This window comes from Rhineura floridana, chromosome 6, assembly GCF_030035675.1.
Source record: "Rhineura floridana isolate rRhiFlo1 chromosome 6, rRhiFlo1.hap2, whole genome shotgun sequence".
Classification (NCBI taxonomy): Eukaryota; Metazoa; Chordata; class Lepidosauria; order Squamata; family Rhineuridae; genus Rhineura; species Rhineura floridana.
In genome coordinates this window covers 92470940-92495316 of record NC_084485.1, presented here as the reverse complement: position 1 = coordinate 92495316, position 24377 = coordinate 92470940, and the positions used below count along the sequence as shown (strand labels likewise).

Sequence of the window (24377 nt, the reverse complement as noted above, 5' to 3'; positions counted from 1 at the left end):
TTCCTCGGTGCTGCTTTGGTCGGGGACACTGTCATTCTGGCGTGCTGCCGAAGGCATCACAATAGGAGAAACCACGCAGCCAGCAGTTAAAGCGACTAGATGTAATGAGGTCAGCATCCCCTACTGATCATACTGGTGAGTAAAGAGGGAATAATAATCACTTTCAAATAAAAATTTGGTGAGCAAGATGGATCAAGCCATGCCTCCTTTTCTGCCACATGCTTAGCATGCAGCCCTTGGAGGGTTGGTGGGTCAGTGCAGACCCTAAAAGTTGAGCCACCCTAATTATAGATTGTGGCATGTAAAAACAGACACAATAATTACTGTGCAAAATCCAGCGTACTGTGAGTAAATTTCCACTTATACAATAGGGCTTTTTCACCCACTCTTTCCTGTTCTCTTGCACCTCCCATTCACCCAAATGTTATATCTGAGTATTAGGGAACTTTCTCAAATGGTGTGGAATATGGCACAGGAGGTTGGGAGAGGCCTCAGGGGGAGAAGATGGGAAACATAAGGAAGCCATTTTTAGACTGTTTATTGTAATAAAGTACATTCTGCAACCATCTGAATATTCAATAAGATTGTTAACAGTTCACATTTGAGTTTCACTTTAATCTTTATGAAGCAAAATGGTTTCCAACAAAGGCACATTTTAGACTGACATTCTTTTAACGTATCAAGAAAAATAAGGTGTGTTTCTAAGTGCATACAATTCAGGTACAGGGATTTAGATTCTTACATTATACTTAAGATACTTTGTTAGCAGGGTTATCCTTGAGATGGTGATCTTATAAGCTGCCACGTTAAGAAACATTTTAGAAAATACTTTCATTTGCAAATGAAACTTTTTTTGCCGAGTCCAAAGTAAGCTTCCTTGTCATTGTATACATAGTGAAAGACAACATGAAGTTCCCCTATTGTCACTAAAACTTTCAGCCGGACATCACAGCAGTGTATGAAACAGGCCTTCAACTTTCCTCTCCTCCCCCCTGCATTATTTCCCCACATCCCCTGTCTTCTCTAGAGGGTCCCTCTAACCCCCCAGAGCCGAGTTTAGGGGCATATAGAGGGAGGGAGAAGAAAGGAAAGGCCCATGTGTGCAAGCCGTACACGAGTTTGATTCTACCCATAATCTTCTTGCTTAATAATATTGTTTGACTGCTTTCTGGGGGGGGGGATTGCTTAATGCCTGACACTTTTGGAGAAAGATACTATATATAGGTGTCTATATGCTATCCCTAGAAACCTCCAAGCCAAAACAGGCACACCGGAGGGCTTGATTTAAAGGACAGCATAGATAGTGTGGGCATAACTGCAACCTCTCAGAAAAGAGAGAACCAAAGGAGATACATCTCTGGCTCTAAACTCTATAGGAAGGGCACATGGGAGGTGATGTCACTCTGCACATCAAAGAAGGTACAGAGTCCAAGCTAGGACTCTCCAAAGGGCCCACAGAATTGCTGCGGGTGGCAATACCAAGCCCTAACAATAATTTAGTATCACCCCACATAACCCTAGCTGACCAAAATATCCAGGGTGATCTTGAGGATGAAATCAAAAAGGCATTCAAAAGAGGAAACACTGCAGCAATGGGTGACATATTACCTTCACATAGATTGAATAAACGAGCTAAAAGTTCTAGGTACCCAGCCAAGTTGGGGGTAACTAACATGGATTCCTCTAGAAGTTTTGGAGTTTAGCTCCCATTAGACCTAGGCCACATGGTCAATGGGCAGGGATGAAGGGAGTTAGGAAGATAGGAAGGCACTTTATACTGAGTCAGACCATTTGTTCATCTAGCTCAGTATCGTCAACAGTGACTGACAGCAATTGTCTAGGGTTTCAGGCAGAAGTCTCTTCTAGACCTACCTGGAGACTGAACTTGGGGCCTTCTGCATGCAAGGCAGATGCTCTACCACTGAGCTACAACCCTTCCCCCAAAACATGTAGTCCAAAACATGTGGAGGACACTACATTGTCTACCATTGCCCTAAATGACTGTAGAACCAACCACAGGGGTGATAGCCCTAGACTTAATCATAAGTAGTGACCAAAACCTGCCACAAGATGTGTTGTTGAATCAACTGGCAGCAGAGACTCCAGTGCCATCAAATTCAATGGTCACATATGAATTCAAAGGAGGAAATTTCCTAAAAATGAGGGGATTGGTAAAAAGAAAGTTAAAAGGGAATGTCCAGATGATAAAATCACTCCACAATGCTGGGGGGTGTGTGGATAAAATTACAAGCTCAGCTAGAACGCATACTGCAGATCAGGAAAGGTACCATCAAGCCCAAGAAGAGGCCAGCATGATTAACAAGTAGAATCCAGAAAACTATTAGAGGAAGGAAATTTTCAGAAAATGGTACCCTTATTCAAATGAAGAAAAGGGAACACAAATTTGGGTGAGAGAAACACAAGCAGTATAAGGGATTTTTAAAAAGGACAATGTCACTCTACACAAAGCCTAACAAAAATAATTTAAATACATTAGAAGCAAAATAACTGGCTAGGGAGGTGTGTACTGCCTTTAAGTCAATTCCGACTTATGGTGACCCCATGAATAGGGTTTTCATGAGGCTGAGAGGCAGTGACTGGCCCAAGGTCACCCAGTGAGCTTCATGGCTATGTGGGGATTCGAACCCTGGTCTCCCAGGTCATAGTCCAACACCTTAACCACTACTGACCTTTTATGACAAGGGAGAAAAAGGAGATCGCAGAGAAGCTGAAGGAATTATTTGCATCAGTCTTCACTGTAGGAGATGGAAGGCAGATCCCTGTGTCTGACTTAACTCCATGTTAGACAGCATAGGATCACTATAAAACAGTAATGATGCCATTATTCAAATACATGGTGCAACAGCACTTAAAATACATTTCTGGTTGTTTCACCTCAAAAAAAGGTATTGTAGAGCTGGAAACGGTTCAGAAAAGGACAATGAAAATGACCTTGGGAGTTGGAACAACTCCCTTTGTGGAAAGGGTACAATATTTGGGGATTTTAGCTTAGAAAAAAAATGAGTAAGGGAAGACATGCTAGATGTGCATTAAATTATCAATGTTATAGACAAAAGGGAATAAAGAAACATTTTTCTTTCTCTCTCTTAATGCTAGAACTTAGGGTCATCCAATGAAGCTGAGTATTGGAATATTCAGGACAAACTAAAGGAAGTATTTCTTCACATAGCAGATAGTGGAATTTGCTACCATATGATACAGTAATGCCCACCAACTTGGATAGCTTTAAATAGGATTTAGACAAATTATTGAGGGCAAGGATATCCATGTGATGGCTCTGTTACTATCTCCAGTGTCAGAGGCAGCAGAACACAAGTGGCGAGAGGGCTGTTGCACCCATTTCTTGCTTGCAGGCTTCCCAGCCACTGCGAGAGCAAGATGCTAAATTAGATAGGCCTTTGGTCTGATACAGCAGGGCTGTTCTTAGGCATTGGAATTCTGAAAGAGCATTATCTATATATTAATAGTCTGTGTCCTAAGTTCATGTATATTATACACTGAAATTGTCAAACCAATTTATAAGGCGAGAGAAGCTTATGCTGTGCCTCGTGCTGCCTAGCAACTTTGTGAGAACATACCATTGCCAACAGGTATCGGACCAAATGCATCATTATTTTACAATCAGTATTACTAGAATGAGGTGTACATGCTGAATTAAGTTCATGATTTTCTCCTTGGAGAGCTGCCATTTTTTCCAAAGGAATTACAAAGCAATAGGCACTGTATTGAAATTCCAGCCAGAAAGTTAACATCTTCCTCCAGGCAGAAGATGTTATAGCTCTGTGCATTTTACAGGACCAACCCTGATATATCCTATTTGCTAACAAGTTGACCTTCCAAAACAGTAAAAATATCCTCTAGTGACTTGTGTACACACTGGAGGAATTCTTGCACATTCTTAGCTGGATAGGCAGAAACATTGCATCCAATCCAGTTATCATGAACTCTGTACGCTACACCAAAACCATCAGGCACCACTGGTGCAAATCCACCCATGTTCACAGCTGGGCTGCTCAGAGTGCTTGTGGAGAGAATGTTATGATTAATCAGTGCATAAGCTTGGTCCTTGTAAAAGCCTGGCAAAGGGGCTCCTCTCGATTCTGCCAGACACCGCAAACCATACAAGTGACGATCAAATCCCTGACCTGTCAAGATAAAATGCAACTGTGAATGACACGGCAAAGTACGTTGCATGCTTTTATGGCTTAATACCACTTCCAAAGCCACAAAATTAAATAGATAAGCTGCTCTTAATTAGTTTAAAAAATGCAAGTGCTATTGAGAAAAAAAAAAAGTGCTTGCATCCTTCTCATTTGTTCAAATACTATAACCACAATTAGACGATCCAAAGCTGCCACTGTATTTGCCAGAAGGCTTTGAATGCAGTAGAGCAGCCTTCCCCAACCTGGTACGCTCTAGATGTTTTGGACTATAACTCCCATCACCCTAGTATCAGTCATCCTGGCTGGAGCTGATGGAAGTTGTAGTCCAACGTCTGAAGGGCACACCAGGTGAGGAAGGCTGCAGTAGACACTCATGCAAACAAGAGTATGTGATTTTCATCAATTTCCCTCAAAGTCCCTGACAATCTTCTCTGGTGGATTGGGGGACCTTCAGAACAGTATGGGAGATAGGATGGAGAAATTGGTGAAAATTACCCCCCCTTTCCTTCCATTCGCAGGACCCTCCACTGAATCAAGACCCTTCCATGAATGGAAAGACACCTTTAGATCCAGCCCACTAAATGGGTACAAGGATAAAATTAAGGGACCCTTTTTCTATTAAGAGGGCCAGTGTGGCGTAGTGGTTAAGGTGTTGGACTACGACCTGCGAGACCAGGGGTCAAATCCCCACATAGCCATGAAGCTCACTGAGTGACCTTGGGCCAGTCACTGCCTCTCAGCCTCAGAGGAAGGCAATGGTAAACCCCCTCTGAATACCACTTACCATGAAAACCCTATTCATAGGGTCGCCATAAGTCAGAATCAACTTGAAGGCAGTCTGTTTCCATTTTTTCTATTAAGTTCCTTCTCACATTTAGCATTCATGTAGTGCTTCAGTTTTCAGAGATCTTCAGGAACTCTCACAAGTATTCTCCCCTCACCTATTACATTTCTTGATAATCAAATTTGTCTGCTTGGTTTTATTAGTGGATACTCTATTGTCAATTTTTTTTATATAACCATGGTCAAAACATGGGCCTGGTGAGAGACAGAGGCTTACCCCAAGACCATGAATTCATGGCAGAGGTGAGATTTAAACTGGTTCACTGCTCAGTCACAGTCACTTTGCTGCACAAGATGTATACCAAACAGCAAATCTTAAATTGACTGCAGGGAAAAATCTTCCTGAAGTTTTGAACAATTTGTAAATGGGTTTATGTATATTATGGACCACCCTGAGATTTATAAATGTTTTCAATGTTCTCACAAAGATTTAACTGTTGGAACTCCTGCTTACCCTGTGGAAGGCAATAGAAGTTATAAAGGCCTTCAAAATGTGAAAAATGTTTTACTCCTATTTCACTACTAACGTCTCTGAATTGGGGAAAAGGTGCTTTGTTTATTACTAGCAAACAAGTCTTTTTCAAACATTCATGGAATGAATAGAGATTTCGAATAGTCGTTTTTGTTTTTCCCCCCAAATACTATCTAAAAGTAAGAATGTTTAATTCAAGTAACACACTGGCAATGTGACTGAAGGTGACACAAAGATCCAGAAAGACATTTTGCAACTGGGTTAAATTGTCCGAAGATTGCTCTGACCTCAATGGAAAGATGGACTTAACCCAGCATTAACAACTGAATCGAAGAAATCCACATCAATTTCACACTGACGCTTACCCATAGCAGCTTCTTTTGTGAGCTGGCTGTGATACTTAGAGCACTCTGCAATCATCTGTTGCAGTTCTGCTGCACTGTGGTTGGTTGCCTTCTGGACTAAAGCCTCTGAACACTTCTTTGTATAAATTGAGGCAGGACGGATGGTCTCAGTGCGGCCGTGTTTGAATGCTGCCGTGCTGCAAGATTCGTAAGTGGCAACAGTTTGGCCATATTGCCGTAGAAAAGCCATCTGGAAGGCAAGCTGAGCTATAGCATCAGGACTCAGCTCCTGCTTCTTTAACAACTCCTTGCCTCCCTTTTCAAACTGAAGGGCCTCCAGAGTCAGCGTTTTCACAGTAGCATCAAACTTTTCTTTGGCTTTGGCAATTCCTTCTTTTAAGGCACTGTTCAGTTTAAAGTTCAGTTTCCGTACAGCTGTGGAAGAATCAACTGCTGCAGGCTGAGACTGAGGTGCAATTGCAGGTGACTGGGTGCTGTCTTTAAAAACTTCATTTTGGAATCTGAGCACAGCTACACCATCTCCCCAGGAGTGTTCAAAGTGAATTGCTGCAGTGCCACCTTTGGCTAAAATAAGGTTGAAGGATTTGTCATACCACCTGTTGATTCCATCACCATGGAGCATGGTATGGGACAAATGGATGAGATCTTTAATTGGAAAGTCATCGAGGCACAGGCAGAAGACTGCAGAATCCACTTTTTCTAAGGCTTCCTTATTGCCGTTGTCAAGTAGCTCCTGTCTCAGCAATGCCCACGTATCCCGGTTTTCAGTAGTGAGACAAGCGAGAGGGAATGCTGGAACAGGACTGTTGTCAGAAAGGATGTACTTTAGGTGGGCGTGAATTTCTGAAGGAGTCACTATGTTCCCATCTCTATCTATCACATCAAACGTGTAAAAATTTCCATTTCTAAGCACCAGTAAGTGCCGCTCACTTTCATCCGTAAACAGCACATCCTTATTGAGCTTAGGCAGTCGTGTGGAATTGAAAAGCCTGAAGTACTGAGACATGTCTAGTGGGTAGGCATTCACCATGTAGGCACCAAACCACGAGAGAGAGGAAGGCACAAATCGAATAAACCTTTTAAATGCTTGAGTGTCGCTTTTGGATGGGTTGAGATGAAAAACCTCTGGCTCTAAAAAGCCAGCCCTGAGAGTCTTCAAGAAACGCAAAGCGGAAACAGTCATGTTAGTAGCTCTTATGAGCTGATCATTATACTCAGGTTTGGGGTCAGGGTTGAAAGCCATGAATGGATTGAAGTTCAAAACAACCGATTCACGTGCCTGTAGGTACATATCAAACCAGGGACCTAAAATTGAGAGGTGAATAGAACAGATCAACAGAAAGACCACCAGGCAAACAAATATCATTAATATGAGATGCAGCAAAGCATGAGATGTTCACAAGAGGGATGAGCTTTTTTTATTTGTGGGCCATGAGGTGTGGTATACACAAGTGAGGTTTCCAGGTTTCTGCAATCCAGAATGGAGCATCCACTAATTTCTTCTTTCTAGAACTAACATGCGGCCTTTATGGTTTATTGTTTCAGGGCTACAATTCTGCATCCACTATCCATTCATAATTTGCTCTTCCTTGACGTATGATTGTATTGTGTTGCTGGCAGGGGGATAACACTTAACTTGTCTACCTTCCTACCTGTCCATCTCTTTGACTCTCCTCATCATCTTCACGTTTTCTGTCTTTCCTCTCCATCTTTTCTGCATTAAGTCTCTGTTCCCCAACCAAGACTTCTGTCTTCATTCTATCCACTAAAGCAACTGAGTTTTATACCTGGCTTAAAACCTCCGGTTTTTTCTCCACAAATATGAGTGCTGCAAATTAAATTTTAAAGGGGAGATTAAAGGCAACATTCTACACAACGTGAGTACATTAGAAGAATTTCCAAGCTGATGTTTTCAGAATTCTTCATTTTTATAGCTTAGCAATATTCAAAGTTTACAACAGTATGTTTCTCAAAAGGCCTAGGGAAATGTAAAACTAAACATCCCTAGTAGGTTTAGAATGTTCTCTTACACTGATAAAGCATTCCAGGGAAAGCAGAAATTAAATTTAAATCTCAGGTGAGGAAACAAAACTATTGCTTGTAACTATTTTTAAAAAATCATCCAATGCATAAAACAGTGAGTTGTATGTTTTATATATAAGCAACTAAGGTACTAGACTGATAATGATGAAAAAAAAAAGAAATGGCACGTATTTAGCCCAATTCAAATCCAAATGGTGGCAGGCAACACTTGTGCCTTCATGGAAAATTGATTCAGTTCGGGGTTGTGTTTATGACTTGCATTGCTCACATCAATTAACCTTGAATTATTTGCTCTTCCATCTGTAAATGCCCACTTTTCCCTGCATCAACATCTATTAAGTGACTGCTGGGTTAATTTGCCTGTTTACTAAGATGTGGAACCCTGGCCTATCCTCCTAATCTTCACTGACAAAAAGTCTTGTTTTCATAAAATATCAAATGAAGAAATAAATGGGGAGTGGGGAGGCAGGAAGATACAACAGCAGGACCCTCTTCCACACAACTGCAGTAGCAGAATTAATATGACAATTTTGTTTCTATATATTTTGGGTCTACTCTGAATATGACTTAGCTGAAAATCACTCTTTGTCTTCAATAAACTGAAGGGTTATAATTTGGTTCATCTTTAGCGTAATTTTAACATTGTTGCATATAAAAAAAGAAAGCATTGCAGTTCACACTCACTAAATTTCAAATTCACATTCATTTATGTGCAGTAAAGAGTAACCTGGATGTCAGTCATTGCTAACACCCAGTAGTCGGTGGTCTAACTGTGATCATGGTGTCAGCAAAGAATGAGAAATTACAATAGCGGCGAATATGGTGGAATTTACACTGATACCATATATGGGCTTTATATACTTCTACTCTCCATGGATATTCTTATAAGCTCCAACAACATGCAAGCAGTAGAAAAACACTTAGGAGGTGGTATATTTACAAATAAAAATCACTAACCTAAACACTATAAACATTCTCTTGCTTTCTTTCCCCCCCCCTTCCTTTGTCCTATTACATTTGCTGTCTCCTTTTCTTTATTCTCTGGTCTTACTCTGTCTGCATTTTTCCTCTTTCTTGTTCTTCGACAATAGAAATACTGGTTTTTTAAAAAGCTGAAGCATACTTCCTTCTCTCTCTGTCATCTTGCATGCCTTTTCAGAGGCAAGCAATTTTATAGCTGTGACTAAGCTGGATTCCCTGAAGATGTCACTTGCTTCCACATCCTGAAATAGATTTACATTTGCTTTGTGTCAGTCATTGGATCATCACAGTAACTATTTCCCTTCATTACACTTTCCATTTCAAAATTACATATTCTTTGACTGCGGTGGCAGGTTTTCCTTCCCAACCCCTTCATCACTACAAGAGGCTGCCTTATATCAAGTCAGACCACTGGGCCATCTAGTTCACTACTAGTTCACTCCAGTCAGCAGCATCTGCTCAGGATCTTGGGCAGAGGTTGTTCCTATCTACTGCCTGAAATCCCTTAACTGGAGATGCCAGGGATTAAACCCAAGGACCTCTGCCAGTTAGTTATGGTACTGACTCTGGGCTCCAAGAATCTGCCTATGCAAACACCACTCTCTCTATATATAAAACAAACAGGAAGCCCAAGTCATCTTCTTGTGGGATTAGAAATCCATTATTAGACTTCACAAACCAGGAAATGAAATACTAGAGTGAAATCTGCAGGACCATACGTCCCTACAGTAAAGAATTTATGCTGTGCTCAAGGTCCCCTCTCCTTGCATCTTTTATATTGTTGATACTTTGATTCTGGTCTTCTGTACTTTTAAGAATATTTGCTAATGCAGCCTGGTTCAAAATTACTTGCCAAGTGAAGATATTTTCATGACATCTTGCTATTTCAGTGGAAAAGGTAAATCCGTTGTTTTGGAGTACTGATTACAATATTTTTGAGAAGTACACTTCTAATCACAGAGTATCCAGTTTCATGCATTCAACCCTAAACATATTTACCTGAACTAAGGGCTGGTTCACACATGCACGTTCATCACTTGCAGATATGAAAGTTGGAAGTGAGATCATTTGTTCACATAATCTTTTCAACACAATGCTTTTTAATGTCATCGGTTCATACATTCAGCAGTGAGTCAAATACTGAGTATTCAAAAGATGCTAATAAGAAAGCAATCCAGCCCATTTCCATCTGATCTAAGTGAAAGTTAATGAACACAGTGAACCCTCTGACACTGTGCCAGGTTCCAGTCTGTTCTCAAGCCTGCAGTTTGGGGAACAGATACTAAGAAAACAAGTGAGGTTTCACAATTTCTTACCTGAAATATAACTAGTATGCTTATTTTTTTTGTCTTGTGCAACCAACTGCTCGTGTAATTCTTTACCAATTCCATCCCTAAAACTGACAGCAAGTTGTTCAGTTTTCCTTTAAAAAAAAAAGGGGGGGGGAGAGAAATTAAGGAAAGCTGCAATGCCTTTGAGATATCCTATTCGGAATGAAGGTGTTAATGAATGTGGGTCTCACCCACAAATGTTCTGTTCTGTACTGGTGTGACTCCTCCCTTCCCCACTCTTGATGCGATCTTAAAAAACCTTTTACAAATAGAACATCTCAAAAACATTTTTTTTAAGTTAAAAACATCTTAAAAAGCTATTCCAAAACAGACACAAAATGTTAAGGTCTCTACTTAAAAGGCTTGTTGAAAGAGGAAGGTCTTCAGTAGGCGCCAAAAAGATAAGAGAGATGCAAAAACCTCCTAGCTGAGAATGTGAAACTGTTAATTCTAAGGCTGAAGTATCTGAATTCTGGATCTGCATTGGATTGTGAGACTTAGCTGCCTATGTTGGCTCACAGAAGAAAGAAGGTTCAGTAAGCATTGCGTAGGCCATGGAGGATGCCAGGGTTGTAACAGTGTCAGAACTGGAATGGATTGTGGCACTGTCTTATTATGCTGTTCTGGATACCTTTCAGTTTAGGCAACTGGTGATGTGGACAAGCTGCTCGGAGGTCTAACCACTTGCTCTCTGGAACTCTGCCCTTCACAGATAGCAAAAGCTGCAAAGACAAGTTTGAAAACCTGGACTGGAAGTGGTTAATGTTTCATGGAGGGAGGATGTGGTCCCCACTACTTTGAGATAGTAGAGGCCACTGCTTAAGAAATCAACCCTGGATTCAACTGTTTGTAACACCTATTGACCAGGCTCAAACCTGCCATTCTTAAACAAGATAATGGCGAAGGTGGCAGCAGGCAGTATTGAGAGAATACTTTTTTAAAGAACAATTTCAATCCAGTTTTCAGCCCAGATTCAGAACAAAAACAGCATTGATGTCACTGGGAGGTACTGGGAAGTGGGCAGGTGGAGTGTAACCTTGTTGATTCTCTTGGATCTATCAGTGGCATCTGACAACATCAGATCTAGGCCACCTTGCTGGATTGGCATGGGAGGCACAGTATTCAGTTGGCTCCAATTCTTCTTGGAGGATAAGTCCCAGAAGGTGGTGCCCCGTGGCCTCTGGCTGGTGGGGGTAACTCAAAGTTCTATTCTGTCCCCCAGGCTGTTTAGTATCTTCATTAAACTGCTGAGAAAATTCATCCAGAGATTTGGGGACAGGGTCACCAATATGTGGATGACACCCAGCTCTACCTCTCTTTTGCACCTATTAAAACCCAGAGAGGCTGTGAATAGGTGTCAGAAGATGGTTTTATGTGGATGAGGGAAAATAAGCTGAAATTAAATCAAGGCAATACAGAGGTGCTCTGGGTGGAGAAGTTTGCTTGTCTTGCACCAAATTTGTAGTCTGGGGGTTCTCCTGGACTTGGACAGGTGACATTTATGGTTTAAGAGCCCCTTTTTCCAGCTGAGACTGGTACTCTATCTGTGACCTTAGCTATCAGACCTTGCCTCAGTAATCCACACACTAGTCACATTCAGAATAGTCTACTTTATTGCACTCTACATTGGGCTGCCTTTGAAGACTGTCCAGAAATTTCAGCTAGTGCAGAATACTGCAGCTTGGTTGCTATAGGGTACATAGCAGTCAGAGCATGCCACACTAATTCCGTGCCAGTTGCACTGCTTGCTAGTGTACGTCTTGGTCCAATTCAAAGTGCTGATTTTTATCTTTAAAACCATCAGTGGTTTGAGACCACGTGACTTAAACGACTATGTACACAAACACAAGCCTTCCTGGACATTAAGATCTGTTTCAGGAGATCTGTTCATATGCCTACCTGTCAGGTTGATGCAGCTGGTCAGCACAAGAGACAGGGTCCTTTCTGTGGTGGCCCCAAAATTATGGAACTCCTTCCCCACAGAGATGCATAAACTTTCAACACTGCCAATGTTTGTGTTGTGTGTTATGTGCCTTCAAGTCAATTACAACTTATGGCGACCCTATGAATCAGCGACCTCCAATAGCATTTGTTATAAACCACCCTGTTCAGATCTTTGCCAATGTTTAAGTGGTTGTTAAAAATCTCTCTGTTTCAAACTGTTCGCTCTTAAAGGTTGTTCTCTCAAAATTGTTATTTTAATACAGATGGTTCTGTTGGTTGGGTGATAATTTAGATTGAGGCTAGTGACCTGTTTGAAAGGGCTTATGTGTTTAAAGGATTGTAAACACCATTGCCATTGTTGCAATATTTGTATATGTTCTGTTTTATGATGGTGTATGCTGCTCTAGGTGGGCTATAGCAAAATAATGATTTTAAAAATAAATAAATTTAAGTAAAATTAGGTCTTTGGTTTCTTCTCAATTCTTACCTGAATTGGTCATCATCTAAAACAGGCTTTTGAGCATTCAGGTATCTTCTAATTGTGTCTTCAAGTTTTGGAATGGGCAAACTAATAAGGCAGGAGGAGAGAAACAAATCAAAATAAGACCACCATGTTAAACATTCCAGGGAGAAACTCAAGAAAAGCACATTGAGAAAAAGCAAGTCTAGCCTAGTAATTTATTATACAAAAAATGCAGGTTTTAAAGGGACTCTAAGATAATTTCTTATTAATGGTATAATAGCCTGGTACACCATCCTGATATCTGTTTAGATCAGCTGCCGTCTGATACCCTGCAGATATTTTGGCCTATAGCGCTTATCAACCCGCCAGCACAGCCATGGCAAAGTCTGATGTAGATGAAGGATGGATAAGAAATATTTTTGATAATGTATCATTACTATTTATTTAACTACTTACTTTGTATGTATATATATTCTGTTACTAACCTATTTAAGGCATTGGTTATAAACTGATGACATTTTGCACCAACATATTAATTAATTAATTAATTAATCAATCAATCAATCGATTAGATTTCTGTCCTGTTCTTCCTCCAAAAGGAGCCCAGGGCAGCATGAATTTAAGCTGCTCTGAAACTAGAAGGTAAATGAAGGTGGTTCTCAATTTACTAAGTTACAGAGAGTTTTCATTACCCTGAATTAAAGTTCATGGTACAATAAATCCTAGTATATACCAATAGCAAATTCATTCTCCAAGTGCCAAACCTTATGCAGCCAAAACAATACCACCAATATATGAGAGGGAGATATGGGCGGGCCCCAAGGTTTGCCAAAGTACAAAAAAAGGAAGGAACTCTAAAAGGAGGGGGAACCACTAAAAAAGTCTAGTGTGGACTGAGTATGCCTAGTGGGCACAGAACATTGTGGAAATGGAGGCGAGGAATGGAATGGACTATCCTGGAAAAGGTCACGCTGGCTGGAACTGTGACCAGGAACACTGCAACATTTTGCTGCAAGTTCTGCTTTTCAGCTAATATTTAAAGGCACACCAGATCTCCATCTCTTTTACCAGTGTTGGCAACTTGAACTTCACTTGCTTATAAGGAATAAGCTTTTCTATAAGTAATTATTCTATTATTTCCATTTATAGACTGCTTATTATCTGGAGATCTTGAAAGTTTACAATAGAATATCTATATTCTACACACACATACACACGCACATTCTAAGTGCAATAAAACCAATATAAAATGGTTTACATGAAAAACACATATACAAATATAGAGAGCATTACAAGGCTATATAATGCAAAATCCCATCAACATAAAACATACAATATTCACCCAATCTCACTCTCAGAATCCATTCCACTCAATCAATCAATCATTACAGTCAAGGACCAGCACAAGTTTCCCCCCAAACACTGTAATCATTCACCACCTCATACATTATTCTTTATCAACTATCCAACCATACTCCACAATATTACAAAAGATTGCTGCTAAGCATACACATGTAAGATATTCTCCCCATCTCTGAAGCACTAATGACTTCATACCCCAGACCCGCTGATCCATCTGTTACTCTTCTCCCATCTCCCACCTGGAAGGGGTCTACTTCTATGCCAGAGTAGGCTCTCATCCTGAGAGGTAGAAAACTACCTCCGTCCACTCATCTCCAAATGCACAATCATAACATGCATGGTACTGCACAACCTCAACTCCTGATACATAACCAATCAGAGCTGGTAGCAGATACAAACATCAGCCTCACATCCAAGGTGGCCCTGAAGGTCACCATAAACTTAGTCTACTTCTGAAAACACACTGGGCACAGGCCAAAGAAAGTAGACTCCATTGAATTTAACTGCTATTTAAGTACACTAAGAACTTAACTATGATTTTTACAGCATGATCCTAAGTATGTTTATTCACTAATAGGCAAAAAAATCTTGCGGTTTAAGAACATACTTATAGCCAAGAGGTATTTCTACCAAACTTTAAAAAGCAGAGAAATTGGGCAGCTATAGTGAATGCACGCGGGGAGCGGGAGACCTGACCTCCTCTCTGAGATATTGTACTGCCCTACAAATTTGTAAAAAAGCAAACACAATTTGGGTTAGTCTTTCACAGTCCAATCCACTTGCTGTGTAGCTTGGAAGAATTGGTAACATGTGCTTCTGAGCATATGGGGAGTGGTGGCAACACCTGCAATCAGCCCAAATAAAAGAGGGGAAACCCCTTTCCGTTCCAAAAGGAAAACATTGTGAACAGTATCATTCTTTTTCAGGGTTTCCCCCACCTTTTTATTCTACAGCAGGCACATGTAGCTTCCCAACCAAATTTAAACCGGAGCTGTCCATGGCCATATCTACACCAGACCTTTATTTCACTTTAGACAGTCATGGCTTCTCCCAAAGAATCCTCATAAGTGTAGTTACTGAAGGGTGCTGAGAGTTGCTAGGAGATGCCCTGTTCCCCTCACAGAGCTTCAATCAGAGCTGCTGACTGTTAAACCACTCTGGCCGCTGGAGCTCTGTCAGGGGAATAGGAGTCTCCTCTCAGCACCCTTCACAAACTACACTTCTTTGGATTCTTTGGGGGAAGCCATGACTGTCTCACATGAAATCAAAGTCTGGTGTGGGTGTGGCCCCAATTAGCCAAGCCCAGCAGCTGAGAGTCTGGCTTTTAGAACACTGACAGTTGGTTCTTACTGAGCATGCCTGACATTATCATTGAGTTCAATGCAAAATTTATTAAATTAATTAAAAATCAGCCAGGCATTTTTAAAACTTTTAAACTGCAGAAGATGAAGCTCAGAGTATAGGGTAAGGTCAGTAATAGGATTACAGGTACTCTGTAAACATGGCTGATTTTTAATTAATTTCAACAGATTATGAGAATTCTGAGAGAAAAAAGTCCAAAAGGGGTCTGTTTTTTTCCTCTCTTTACACTTTGAACTCTCGATTCTCTGTTTTGTGTATCGCCATGAAAATTGAGAGGGTTCTTAAGCAAGCTTTTCTGAGTTCAGGACTTTTGTTAGGGTTTTTTTTGAAATGAGCTTATGGGTGGCATCAGAATAGCAGGGGGGATATTTTCAATTTAACCTTGCAGAATGAGAAAAATCCACGCTGACTATAGTATACAGCCACGAGTACATCACAGCAAAAAATGCACAAAGCAAGCAAGTTGACATGGTTTTATTCTCTCTCATCTTTTTCTTATGTTTCTGCCTGGTACTCATCAAAAAGTAGGTACAAGGGCATGAGGGAGCTATTAAGTGGTGTACATTTAAATACGGATGGCAATCATGGAAATCACTTCCTGCTTTTAGCTCTAACCTTTCACCTACATACCATGCTTTTAGCCTAAGCGCAGAAGGCTTCTCATTACCAGTTGCAACTCATTTTTCCTCTCCCTCTCTCTCATTTTAAACTCCTAATGAGTCTCTCATCATGGTGTAATTTAGGACGTGGGAAGTTTTCCTCACTTTATTTAAGTGCTCTGGCAAGAGATCAAACTGTTGTCTCTCAAAGAGATCAGGCATTGCACTAACAAGATATATTCACTGTATCACAAAACGTAGAAAGCAATGGACCCTTGTCCTCTCCCAAGTCCACCGCATGTGCCAGTGTCAGGGACAATGAGAAATAACGGCCAGCTACCAAGGCAAGCCAAAACATATGGACCTTTGGGTCAATGTCATACGCACAAGTACTTCAGAGAGGCTTCTGGGGGGTGAAGAGCTGATGGGGAGAGGAGGGAACAGGAAATGATCCTTGCATGAACTCCCTTAAGTTACACAGACCAGCCTGGGATCAAGGGAAAGTTCAGAACCTAAAAAGGTTTTAGGTCAACAGTGACCACAACAACAGGGCTTAAAGAAGAAGATAACTGTTTCTCAAGAGGTTTCTAAAAAGGCAGAGAATCTGAAGGTAATAGAGGTTTCTGTGTAGTTTACATTGGAATGAAGTGGAAAATTACAGAGCAACTAGGATCGTGTGAAGTAGAAGGCAAGAGCTCCGAAAAGAAAATAAGGCTGAGATTCAAGGAGAGTGAGGGGGGAAAGAACATAAGAAGAGCCTGCTGGATCAGGCCAGTGGCCGATCTAGTCCAGCATCCTGTTCTCACAGTGGCCAACCAGGTGCCTGGGGGAAGCCCACAAGCAGGACCCGAGTGCAAGAACACTCTCCCCTCCTGAGGCTTCCGGCAACTGGTTTTCAGAAGCATGCTGCCTCTGACTAGGGTGGCAGAGCACAGCCATCGCGGCTAGTAGCTATTGATAGCCCTGTCCTCCATGAATTTGTCTAATCTTCTTTTAAAGCCCTCTGTAAGCTTGAAGAGACTGGAATTTTGGGTATACAGTACAGCAAGGAACAGGGCCCATAGAGGGAGGAGCAAGACCTATTGGGAGGGGAACCTTTCAAGGGGCAGCTGGATGTAATGGAGATGGAGTGGTGCCTTCTCACAGGAATAACTTGCTCTGAATAGTGTGGGAACTAACTGAAGAAAACATACTCAAGATCACAAAGCACAACAATATTCCTTTGCTGTTATACTCACACCCAGGTATTTACCATCCATTCAATATAATTCTGTGGGTGAAACAAGGATTCCTATTTGTGTCAATTAATGAATGTAGCCCAGCAGTGGCAATAATTCTGGACTTGATTAACAGAGGGAAAGGATTTTGTGTATGCATTTGTGTTATTTTGTGTATGCATTTCATGGGGAATCTAACAGAAAAGTTCTGAGGCAAGAGGAAGGTCAACAATGGTGATCTGTCAGGATATGTGAACTTTAAAATTACAGGACTGAGGGACCTACGTCCTCCAGATGTTGTTGGTCTCCCATCACCCATCAGCCCCAGTGAGCACAGCCAATGGTCAGGGATAATGGGAGTCTAACATTGGGAAGGTCATGTGTTTTCCACCCATGCTCCACACGTATAGAGTGGTCTACTTGCAACATCCTCCTGGAATTGACAACTCCAATTAGGAGCGACTGGACGCTCAGCTTAATGATAAAGTGCTTTGTCTCGAGCCTCTCTATAAATCCCGCTCCCAATCCTGCGTGTATGACGGCGATAGCACTCTGCACATACTCAAAGACACATTCTCTCCTTCACATCTTCCAAGGTTGAGTCTGGCACTAAAAAGCAATGCCCGGTTGAGGGGGGAAGGAGTTGCAGAAAAAGCCTGAAGTTGCTCTAGAGGCGCCCTAGAAAGGAAAGCCGAAGGGGGACCTGCTGAATGGCCTACGGCCAGGCTCAGCAATCTCATCCCGGCCCCCCGAGGAGGCGCCACCTTACCGGGGCAGGCTCTTCTGATAATGCATAGTGGGGACGAGGCTGCGGCGCAAGTACTGGGAGGAGTCGTCCTGGCTGTAGCTTCTCCGCGGCGCGGCAAGAACAGTCGGGTGCCGAGCGACGGAAGCCCCCCGCCAGCGGGAAAAAGAAGAGAAGAGCAACCCCCCGGCCGCCATGCTGAGCTCGGCAGTTTCCCGGTGAGGCCTTCTTCTTCCTCCGAGCCGGAGTGAACTCTTGCCCTGCCACTCCGCAGCGGAGGGAAGCACAACCGCCCGCCCCTGGGAGGAGTTAGCTCAAGCCTTCGTGGGAGGAAGAAAGAGTCGTGGCTTCGGTGCTTCCTCCTCCGGTCCAACAGGCCCAGAGAACATCTGATAGTCGCGATTTTGTGGGCGTCCAGCCTCCCCAGGATCGCGTGTACGCCCCAGACGGCACCCTCTTGTTGCGCCTGAATTTCAGGTTCACTCATCCAAGTGCAAACAGAAACTGCAGAAGGGATGTCCCACACCTTTAAAGCCCTGGCTCAACTGGGAGTGCTAGGCGAGCCAGGAATTTGTGGGCCGATCCCCTTACGTTGCGGAGAATAAGTGCTGCTGTGCACTTATTTTTTGTTTGATTTCTTTCCCGCTCTTCCGCCCAGCAGCAGGAGCCCAGGACAACAAACAAAAGCACTAAAAACACTTTAAAACATCATAAAAACAGACTTTAAAATACATTAAAACAAAACTATTTTTAAACTTTTTTTAAAAAGCTTTCAAGACATCTTTTTAAAAAAGGTAAAAAAAATGTTTTTTTTTTAAAAAGGTTAAAAACATATTAAAAAGCAATTCCAACACAGACGCAGACTGAGATAAGGTCTCAACTTAAAAGGCTTGTGCCAATAGGCTCCAAAGAGACATAACAGAGATGGCGCCTGTCTAATATTTAAGGGGAGGGAATTCTACTAAGGGAATTCCATTTGGAGTGAGAAGTAGACTGCAAAGGTAGCAGAGCCTCCGCTGATGTTGGGGGTGCGCCGGAGATGGATGCAGCTTAACAAACCATCGCAGGCGTTGGGTTTGTACGCTGGAAAGTGGCTGGTAAACGGTCAGCAAAAATTACACAGGACGTTTCTTTCTGCCTTATAAGCACTGCGCGTTGCGTGCTGCTTCTTTTAAACATCTTATCCAGTACTGCGCCCATCCGCGCTCCTGGAGCCTGGTGAAAGTGACGCGGCACCTGAGCCGCGCGGAGCAGCAGGCTCGCACCACTGGCAACGACTCAAAGAAGCTCCCCCGTTCTGCTATATCTTTTTTTCCATCTCCTAATTTCCCAAAGGTTTTAGTCCGGCGGCTGGGAGATTTTGCAGAGAGCTCCGATTTCTGCGTTCCCCCTTGTTGCTTGCGCTACCACCAGCACCACTGGACTGCGGCGCACTACTTCGCCATACCATCCTGGTATAATACACAGGAAGCATCCTTCCCCGCTCACTAAGCTAAATAGACCCAGCCTTCCAATACTGGGCAGCGACATCCTCCCTGCTGGTCTACGGGGCAAAAGAGGAGGCAGCTGGGGAGGAAACAAGCCTAGCCCGAGCAGGGGCACACACGGCGAGAGGGCTGATTCCTGATGGTCGCTGGTCCTCCTGGGCATTCCTCTCCCCACCCTACAGACCAAGAGAACTGCTGTTTGGACTCTGAGTGGCAGCTTTCACCTCATGCTTCCAGCTCTACCCCTGTTGCATAGATGGCGGTTCCTAAGAAATAAGGATTGCCCTGCCTTGATTAGAGAAATCCCCCCAGGAGTCTCTATGGTGTCTGAAGATATGTGCTTCTGCATATCTCTTTCTGAAATCCAGTAGGAGGTTATTCTTTCTGAGATCTTTTTTCATCTCTACCAGTCCAGGGTTCAAATCCCCACTCATCCTTAAAACTCACTGGGTGACCTTGGGCCCGTCACAGTCTCTCAGCTTAACCTACCTTACAGGGTTGTTGTGAGGATAAAATCAGGAGGGGGAGAACTATGTTTGTATGCCACCTTGAGCTCCTTGGAGGAAAGGTGAGATATAAATGTAATAATAAAATCTCATAACATCTTCTCCAGACATCCTGATTTGGATGAGAAATTAAGTGGTTCATTCTGTCCTCTGCAAAAATTATATAAATCTTAGGAATTTATTTCTAAATGTGCAAATAGACATAAAAGAGCATGTGCAAATTTATGCTCTATAAGCCTGTGACCTGAATCTTTTAAGTATCTAGCAATGCCCCTGGATAAATGTAAGTGTACTGCCTTCAAGTCAATTCTGACTTATGGTGACCCTATGAATAGGGGTTTCATGAGGCTGAGAGGCAGTGACTGGCCCAAGGTCACCCAGTGAGCTTCATGGCTATGTGGGGATTCAAACCCTGGTCTCCCAGGTCATAGTCCAACACCTTAACCACTATTAAAAATGAGGCTGAAGCTGGATATTCTTTTCCAGTTCCTTGTACTATCAGAGCACCCTGAATAAGGAGCTGAAGTTTATATGCTCTTCCAATCCGGATTAAGTTTTGGACTACCCTATGTCACACATTGTAAGATGCTTTGTAGAGGAAGTTCCTCATAAAGCTGGGTATACATTTTTAAATAAATAAGCCTCCATGATCATGAGACTCTCCCTCTTCAGATTCACAAGCATTACCTCTTGGACTACGAACTGGGAGACCAGGGTTCGAATCCCCACATACCCATGAAGCTCACTGGGTGACCTTGGGCCAGTCAGTGCCTCTCAGCCTCATGAAAACCCTATTTATAGGGTCGCCATAAGTCGGAATCAACTTGAAGGCAGTACACATCATTATAATCACCTGGAGGGGAGAGCAGGGATGTTCCTGTTATATCCCCAAGTCCTCCACCACCCACACGTTGGGGACATCTGTAAAGAAGCCCGCTGTATATACAAAGGCTCTCCCTGTGATTTGGAACCCTGCACAATGCACAAACATCTTATCTGCTCAAAAGCATTATTTGTTTGTTTTCTGCAACACACTTTAACATGTGATGACACTAGGCCACAATTATGAATAAGAAAGTGGCAGTTTTCATCCAAAAAGACGTTCTAGGCCATTCCAAATGACACATCCACACCATTGAGAGACTATGCCCTACAAGAGGAATGTCAGAATTTGGGCTTGTGGGATCTACTTTATTTTTTACTATAACACAGAGGTTCACCAGCCAGGATCAGGGCAAAATTGTGGCTCAACTAGGTGAACATAATACTAACAATTAAGGATCAGGGAATTTGTGATCAGAACCAGATCCAAGCTCACAAGTCCTTCCACAGAAAAATATACTCCTCGTTCCCTCCTGCAAACCAAGCATTCTTTTTCAACAAGCAAATTTCATGGGTGGGGGGAGGTCTTTTTAATTGTTCTTGATAGGAAGTCAGGAACTCTTGCTGATCTACTGCAAATCACCCAGAGATCTACCAGTAGATCCCGATCTACTTTCTATTCCACATCTGTTCTAGGACCACCCACAGATTACACACCTCTTCCTCCCCGGGGGAGTGTATTCCTGTCTAGAACAGACAATCTGCCTATTTCCCAGACTAGGGAAGTGCCCACCCATAGGACCTCCATCTTGTCAGGATTCAGTTTCAATTTACTGGCCCCCATCTAGCCCACCACTCCATCCAGACATTGGTTCAGGACCTGCATAGCTGCCTCAATTGGCACACACAAATAGAGCTATGTGTTGTCAGCATTCCAATGGGACTTTGCTCCAAATCTACTAATAATCCCTCTCAATGGCTTCAGGTAGATGTTAAACAGCATTGGGGACAGAGTGGAGCCTTGTTGAACCTCACCGTCCAAAAGCAAAGGGCTTGAGCATCATCCAATGCTACTCCAGTCATGGCCCTGTAGGTAGGAGTGGAACCACTTCAAACAACTCCCATCCCACTGAATTGCTCCAGGAGGATACCATGGTCAATGGTATCAAAAGCCACCAAGAGATCAAGGAGAGCCAACAGGGTTGCATTCCCACTGTCCCTTTCCCAATAACAGTCAATCGGTCAGGACAAGCAAGACAGTCTTAAGGCCTGAACCCAGATTGGAAAGGGTCTACATCTGCATCCTCCAGAATATCTGGAGTTGTGTCACCACAACCCTCTTGAGCACCTTGTTCAAAAAAGGAGATTTGAGTGACCAGCTGATAATTGTTACATACCTCCAGATCCAATGTGCACTTCGTAAGGGTCTGTTGCACTGCCACCTCTTTCAAGGCAGCAGGTACTGCTCCCTCTCACAACTACATATTGAACCCACTTGGTCAGGACTACATGGTGTGCTAGATATCTTGTTAACAACTGTATTAAGCATGGTGTCCAATTCAGCACAGTGACGTTATCTTGAAAGTGCCTCCCCAACTTGTCACAGCAGGTGTCTGAGTGTTCCAATATCCTGTTGGCCAGGGCAGTTGGTAAAAGACCCTTCACCACGTGGGATAACTCTGCTGGATGGCTACCCAAGGATACAATGGAGGTGGAAAATGGATGAAAAAAATAACTGACAATCCTCACAAAGCAAATTCTTCACCTGCCTCAAGTGAAGAAGAGCAAACTGACAAATGTAAGTTGTCATTGGTAGTCTTTATGTGTGTTTTTCTGGCTAACATTCATTAACATTTATTTACGGGGTGCTTGCCCTTTTCACCCTGATTGTAATAGCGAAAAGCAAACCTGATTAAAGGTCTAGTCTTTTTCCCTACCTTGTGCTGTTGTAGTAACCCAGCATTACTCACCCAGTCCTTGAATTACTGTATGGGAAACACAATCTGTGCACAGCCTTTTCTATGATCGTTATGGCTGACATGGACACTGACCTTACACGGGCCTAATACTGAATTACATTATTAATTTGCTTTTCACATAGGGTGTTGCTTTGCTCAGACATAACTCTTGTTTCAAGAATACTACTCTACTCTGTTCTAATTTTCCAGAGTCGCTAATCTTCTTTCAGGTTCTTATTGATGTAGTCACTAATAGGATTGTTGGTATTAATTTGGAAATAATGCCAGCTATATGCTTGGTGGCTATTGGCAGAAGAGGTGACCTTGCAGGTCAGCTAAGCAGCACTAGGAACGCTTTGATCTAATCCATACCAAGCTAGAGAGAGGCTGGTAAGGTCTCTTTCTCTATGGGACGCTGATTCTCTTTCAGAGAGCGCTAAGGACAGCATGGCAGTGGCTTTTGATGCAATGCTGGCTTGGGTCAAGGATGTTTGTAAAAGAAATGGTTTGCTCATTCTCTCAGTATTATCTGTCATAGTGGGATGTCTGCTTGGATTCTTCCTCAGGACCAGGCACCTCTCTCAGCAGGTCAGTGACACCAGCAGATGTTGCAGGGGTTTTTTTAATAAAAAAGGGCCTTTGCTGTATAACAAAAAAGGAAATAAAACAATATTTCACAGTATACAGGGCAGAAAATTATATTTTGTGAAGCAAGTTATCTGGTTCTATTGTTATTCTTTGTAGGAAAGAACCTGGTGTGTTCATTTTAGAGTTTTTAATTTGTTGGGTATATAGAATATAAAGCTACGGGTATCTCAGTGATCTCACAACTAACATACACAACTTGCACACTATTATAAAATGGTATGTGCATAAAATGTTGCATTCTGAAAGTGAACAAAATGCAACATATATGATGCTTAACATCGTTAATAGCTGATACTGCTGTGCATTTGTGGTACACTTGGGTGCCTAATTTCTAGTGAAAACTAAGTTCTGCTGTCTTGGTGATAACAGGCTTACAGCATAAAAAAGGTTATGCCTCCTTCTTGCCATTTTCCCTGGAACAGTCCCACTGACTTCAGTAAGATTTAGAAAAAGCACTCCAAAATCTGGTTTGGTTTGCAGCCAAAATTCCATTATTTAAAAAATATATGTTTTGGCCATTATAGCCATCTGATAAATTCATGTTTGACAGAAGGAATTTCCCTGTTCAGAGTAAACTGGTAACACTGGACAAGCCAGGTTATTGGATGTTTTTGCCAGACAACAGGAATTCTGGGTTGTTGTTTTTTAATATATATAGAAATATCTAGATATGAAATATTTCTTTCTGGCAACTGAAAACTGAATTTAATTTTTAAAAGTGTCATTCATATGGAGTAAACGTTAAGCCAAAAGAAAATTGCGCGTAGTCTTACTAAAATGTACCCTCTTTTTTTACAGTTTGTTTTGTACTTCATCTTCAGGATTAACTTTGATTAGTATAAACTATGCCTCAGGAACAGAGCTTGGAAAAGTTACTTTTTTGAACTACAACTCCCATCAGTCCCAGCCAGCATGGCCATAGGATTGGGCTGATGGGAGTTGTAGTTCAAAAAAGTAACTGTTCCAAGCTCTGCTCAGGAAACTATATTAATAGAGATATGGACAGATGTCTTTGGTTGACAGAGGCATTAGTACCTTTTTCTCT

The 24377-nt window shown here is 42.2% G+C and overlaps 2 protein-coding genes across 3 annotated transcripts in view; one reads left to right on the top strand and one right to left on the bottom strand.

Moving 5' to 3' along the window:
- Positions 1 to 518: 518 nt before the first annotated feature.
- Positions 519 to 18430, bottom strand: CPT2 (carnitine palmitoyltransferase 2). 2 transcript variants are annotated; one of them, XM_061633013.1, is made up of 5 exons: positions 17936 to 18430; positions 12651 to 12731; positions 10205 to 10311; positions 5865 to 7169; positions 520 to 4166 (listed from the first exon to the last, which is right to left on the bottom strand). In XM_061633013.1, exons 1-5 carry the CDS (start codon positions 18106 to 18108, stop codon positions 3835 to 3837), a joined length of 1998 nt encoding a protein of 665 aa, XP_061488997.1. In that variant the 5' UTR covers positions 18109 to 18430; the 3' UTR covers positions 520 to 3834. The 2 variants fall into 2 exon arrangements, with proteins under 2 accessions (XP_061488998.1, XP_061488997.1); XM_061633014.1 differs by lacking the exons at positions 12651 to 12731; positions 17936 to 18430 and adding an exon at positions 7517 to 7692 and having other exon boundaries at positions 519 to 4166; positions 10205 to 10290.
- SLC1A7 (solute carrier family 1 member 7) overlaps positions 16972 to 24377 on the top strand; it is a 76058-nt gene continuing 68652 nt past the window's right edge. The window contains exons 1-3 of the mRNA XM_061633015.1: positions 16972 to 17193; positions 22333 to 22524; positions 23223 to 23272. Of these exons, the coding sequence (XP_061488999.1) occupies positions 22413 to 22524; positions 23223 to 23272 (162 nt within the window). The 5' untranslated portion in view covers positions 16972 to 17193; positions 22333 to 22412. The remainder of the gene's footprint in view (positions 17194 to 22332; positions 22525 to 23222; positions 23273 to 24377) is intronic.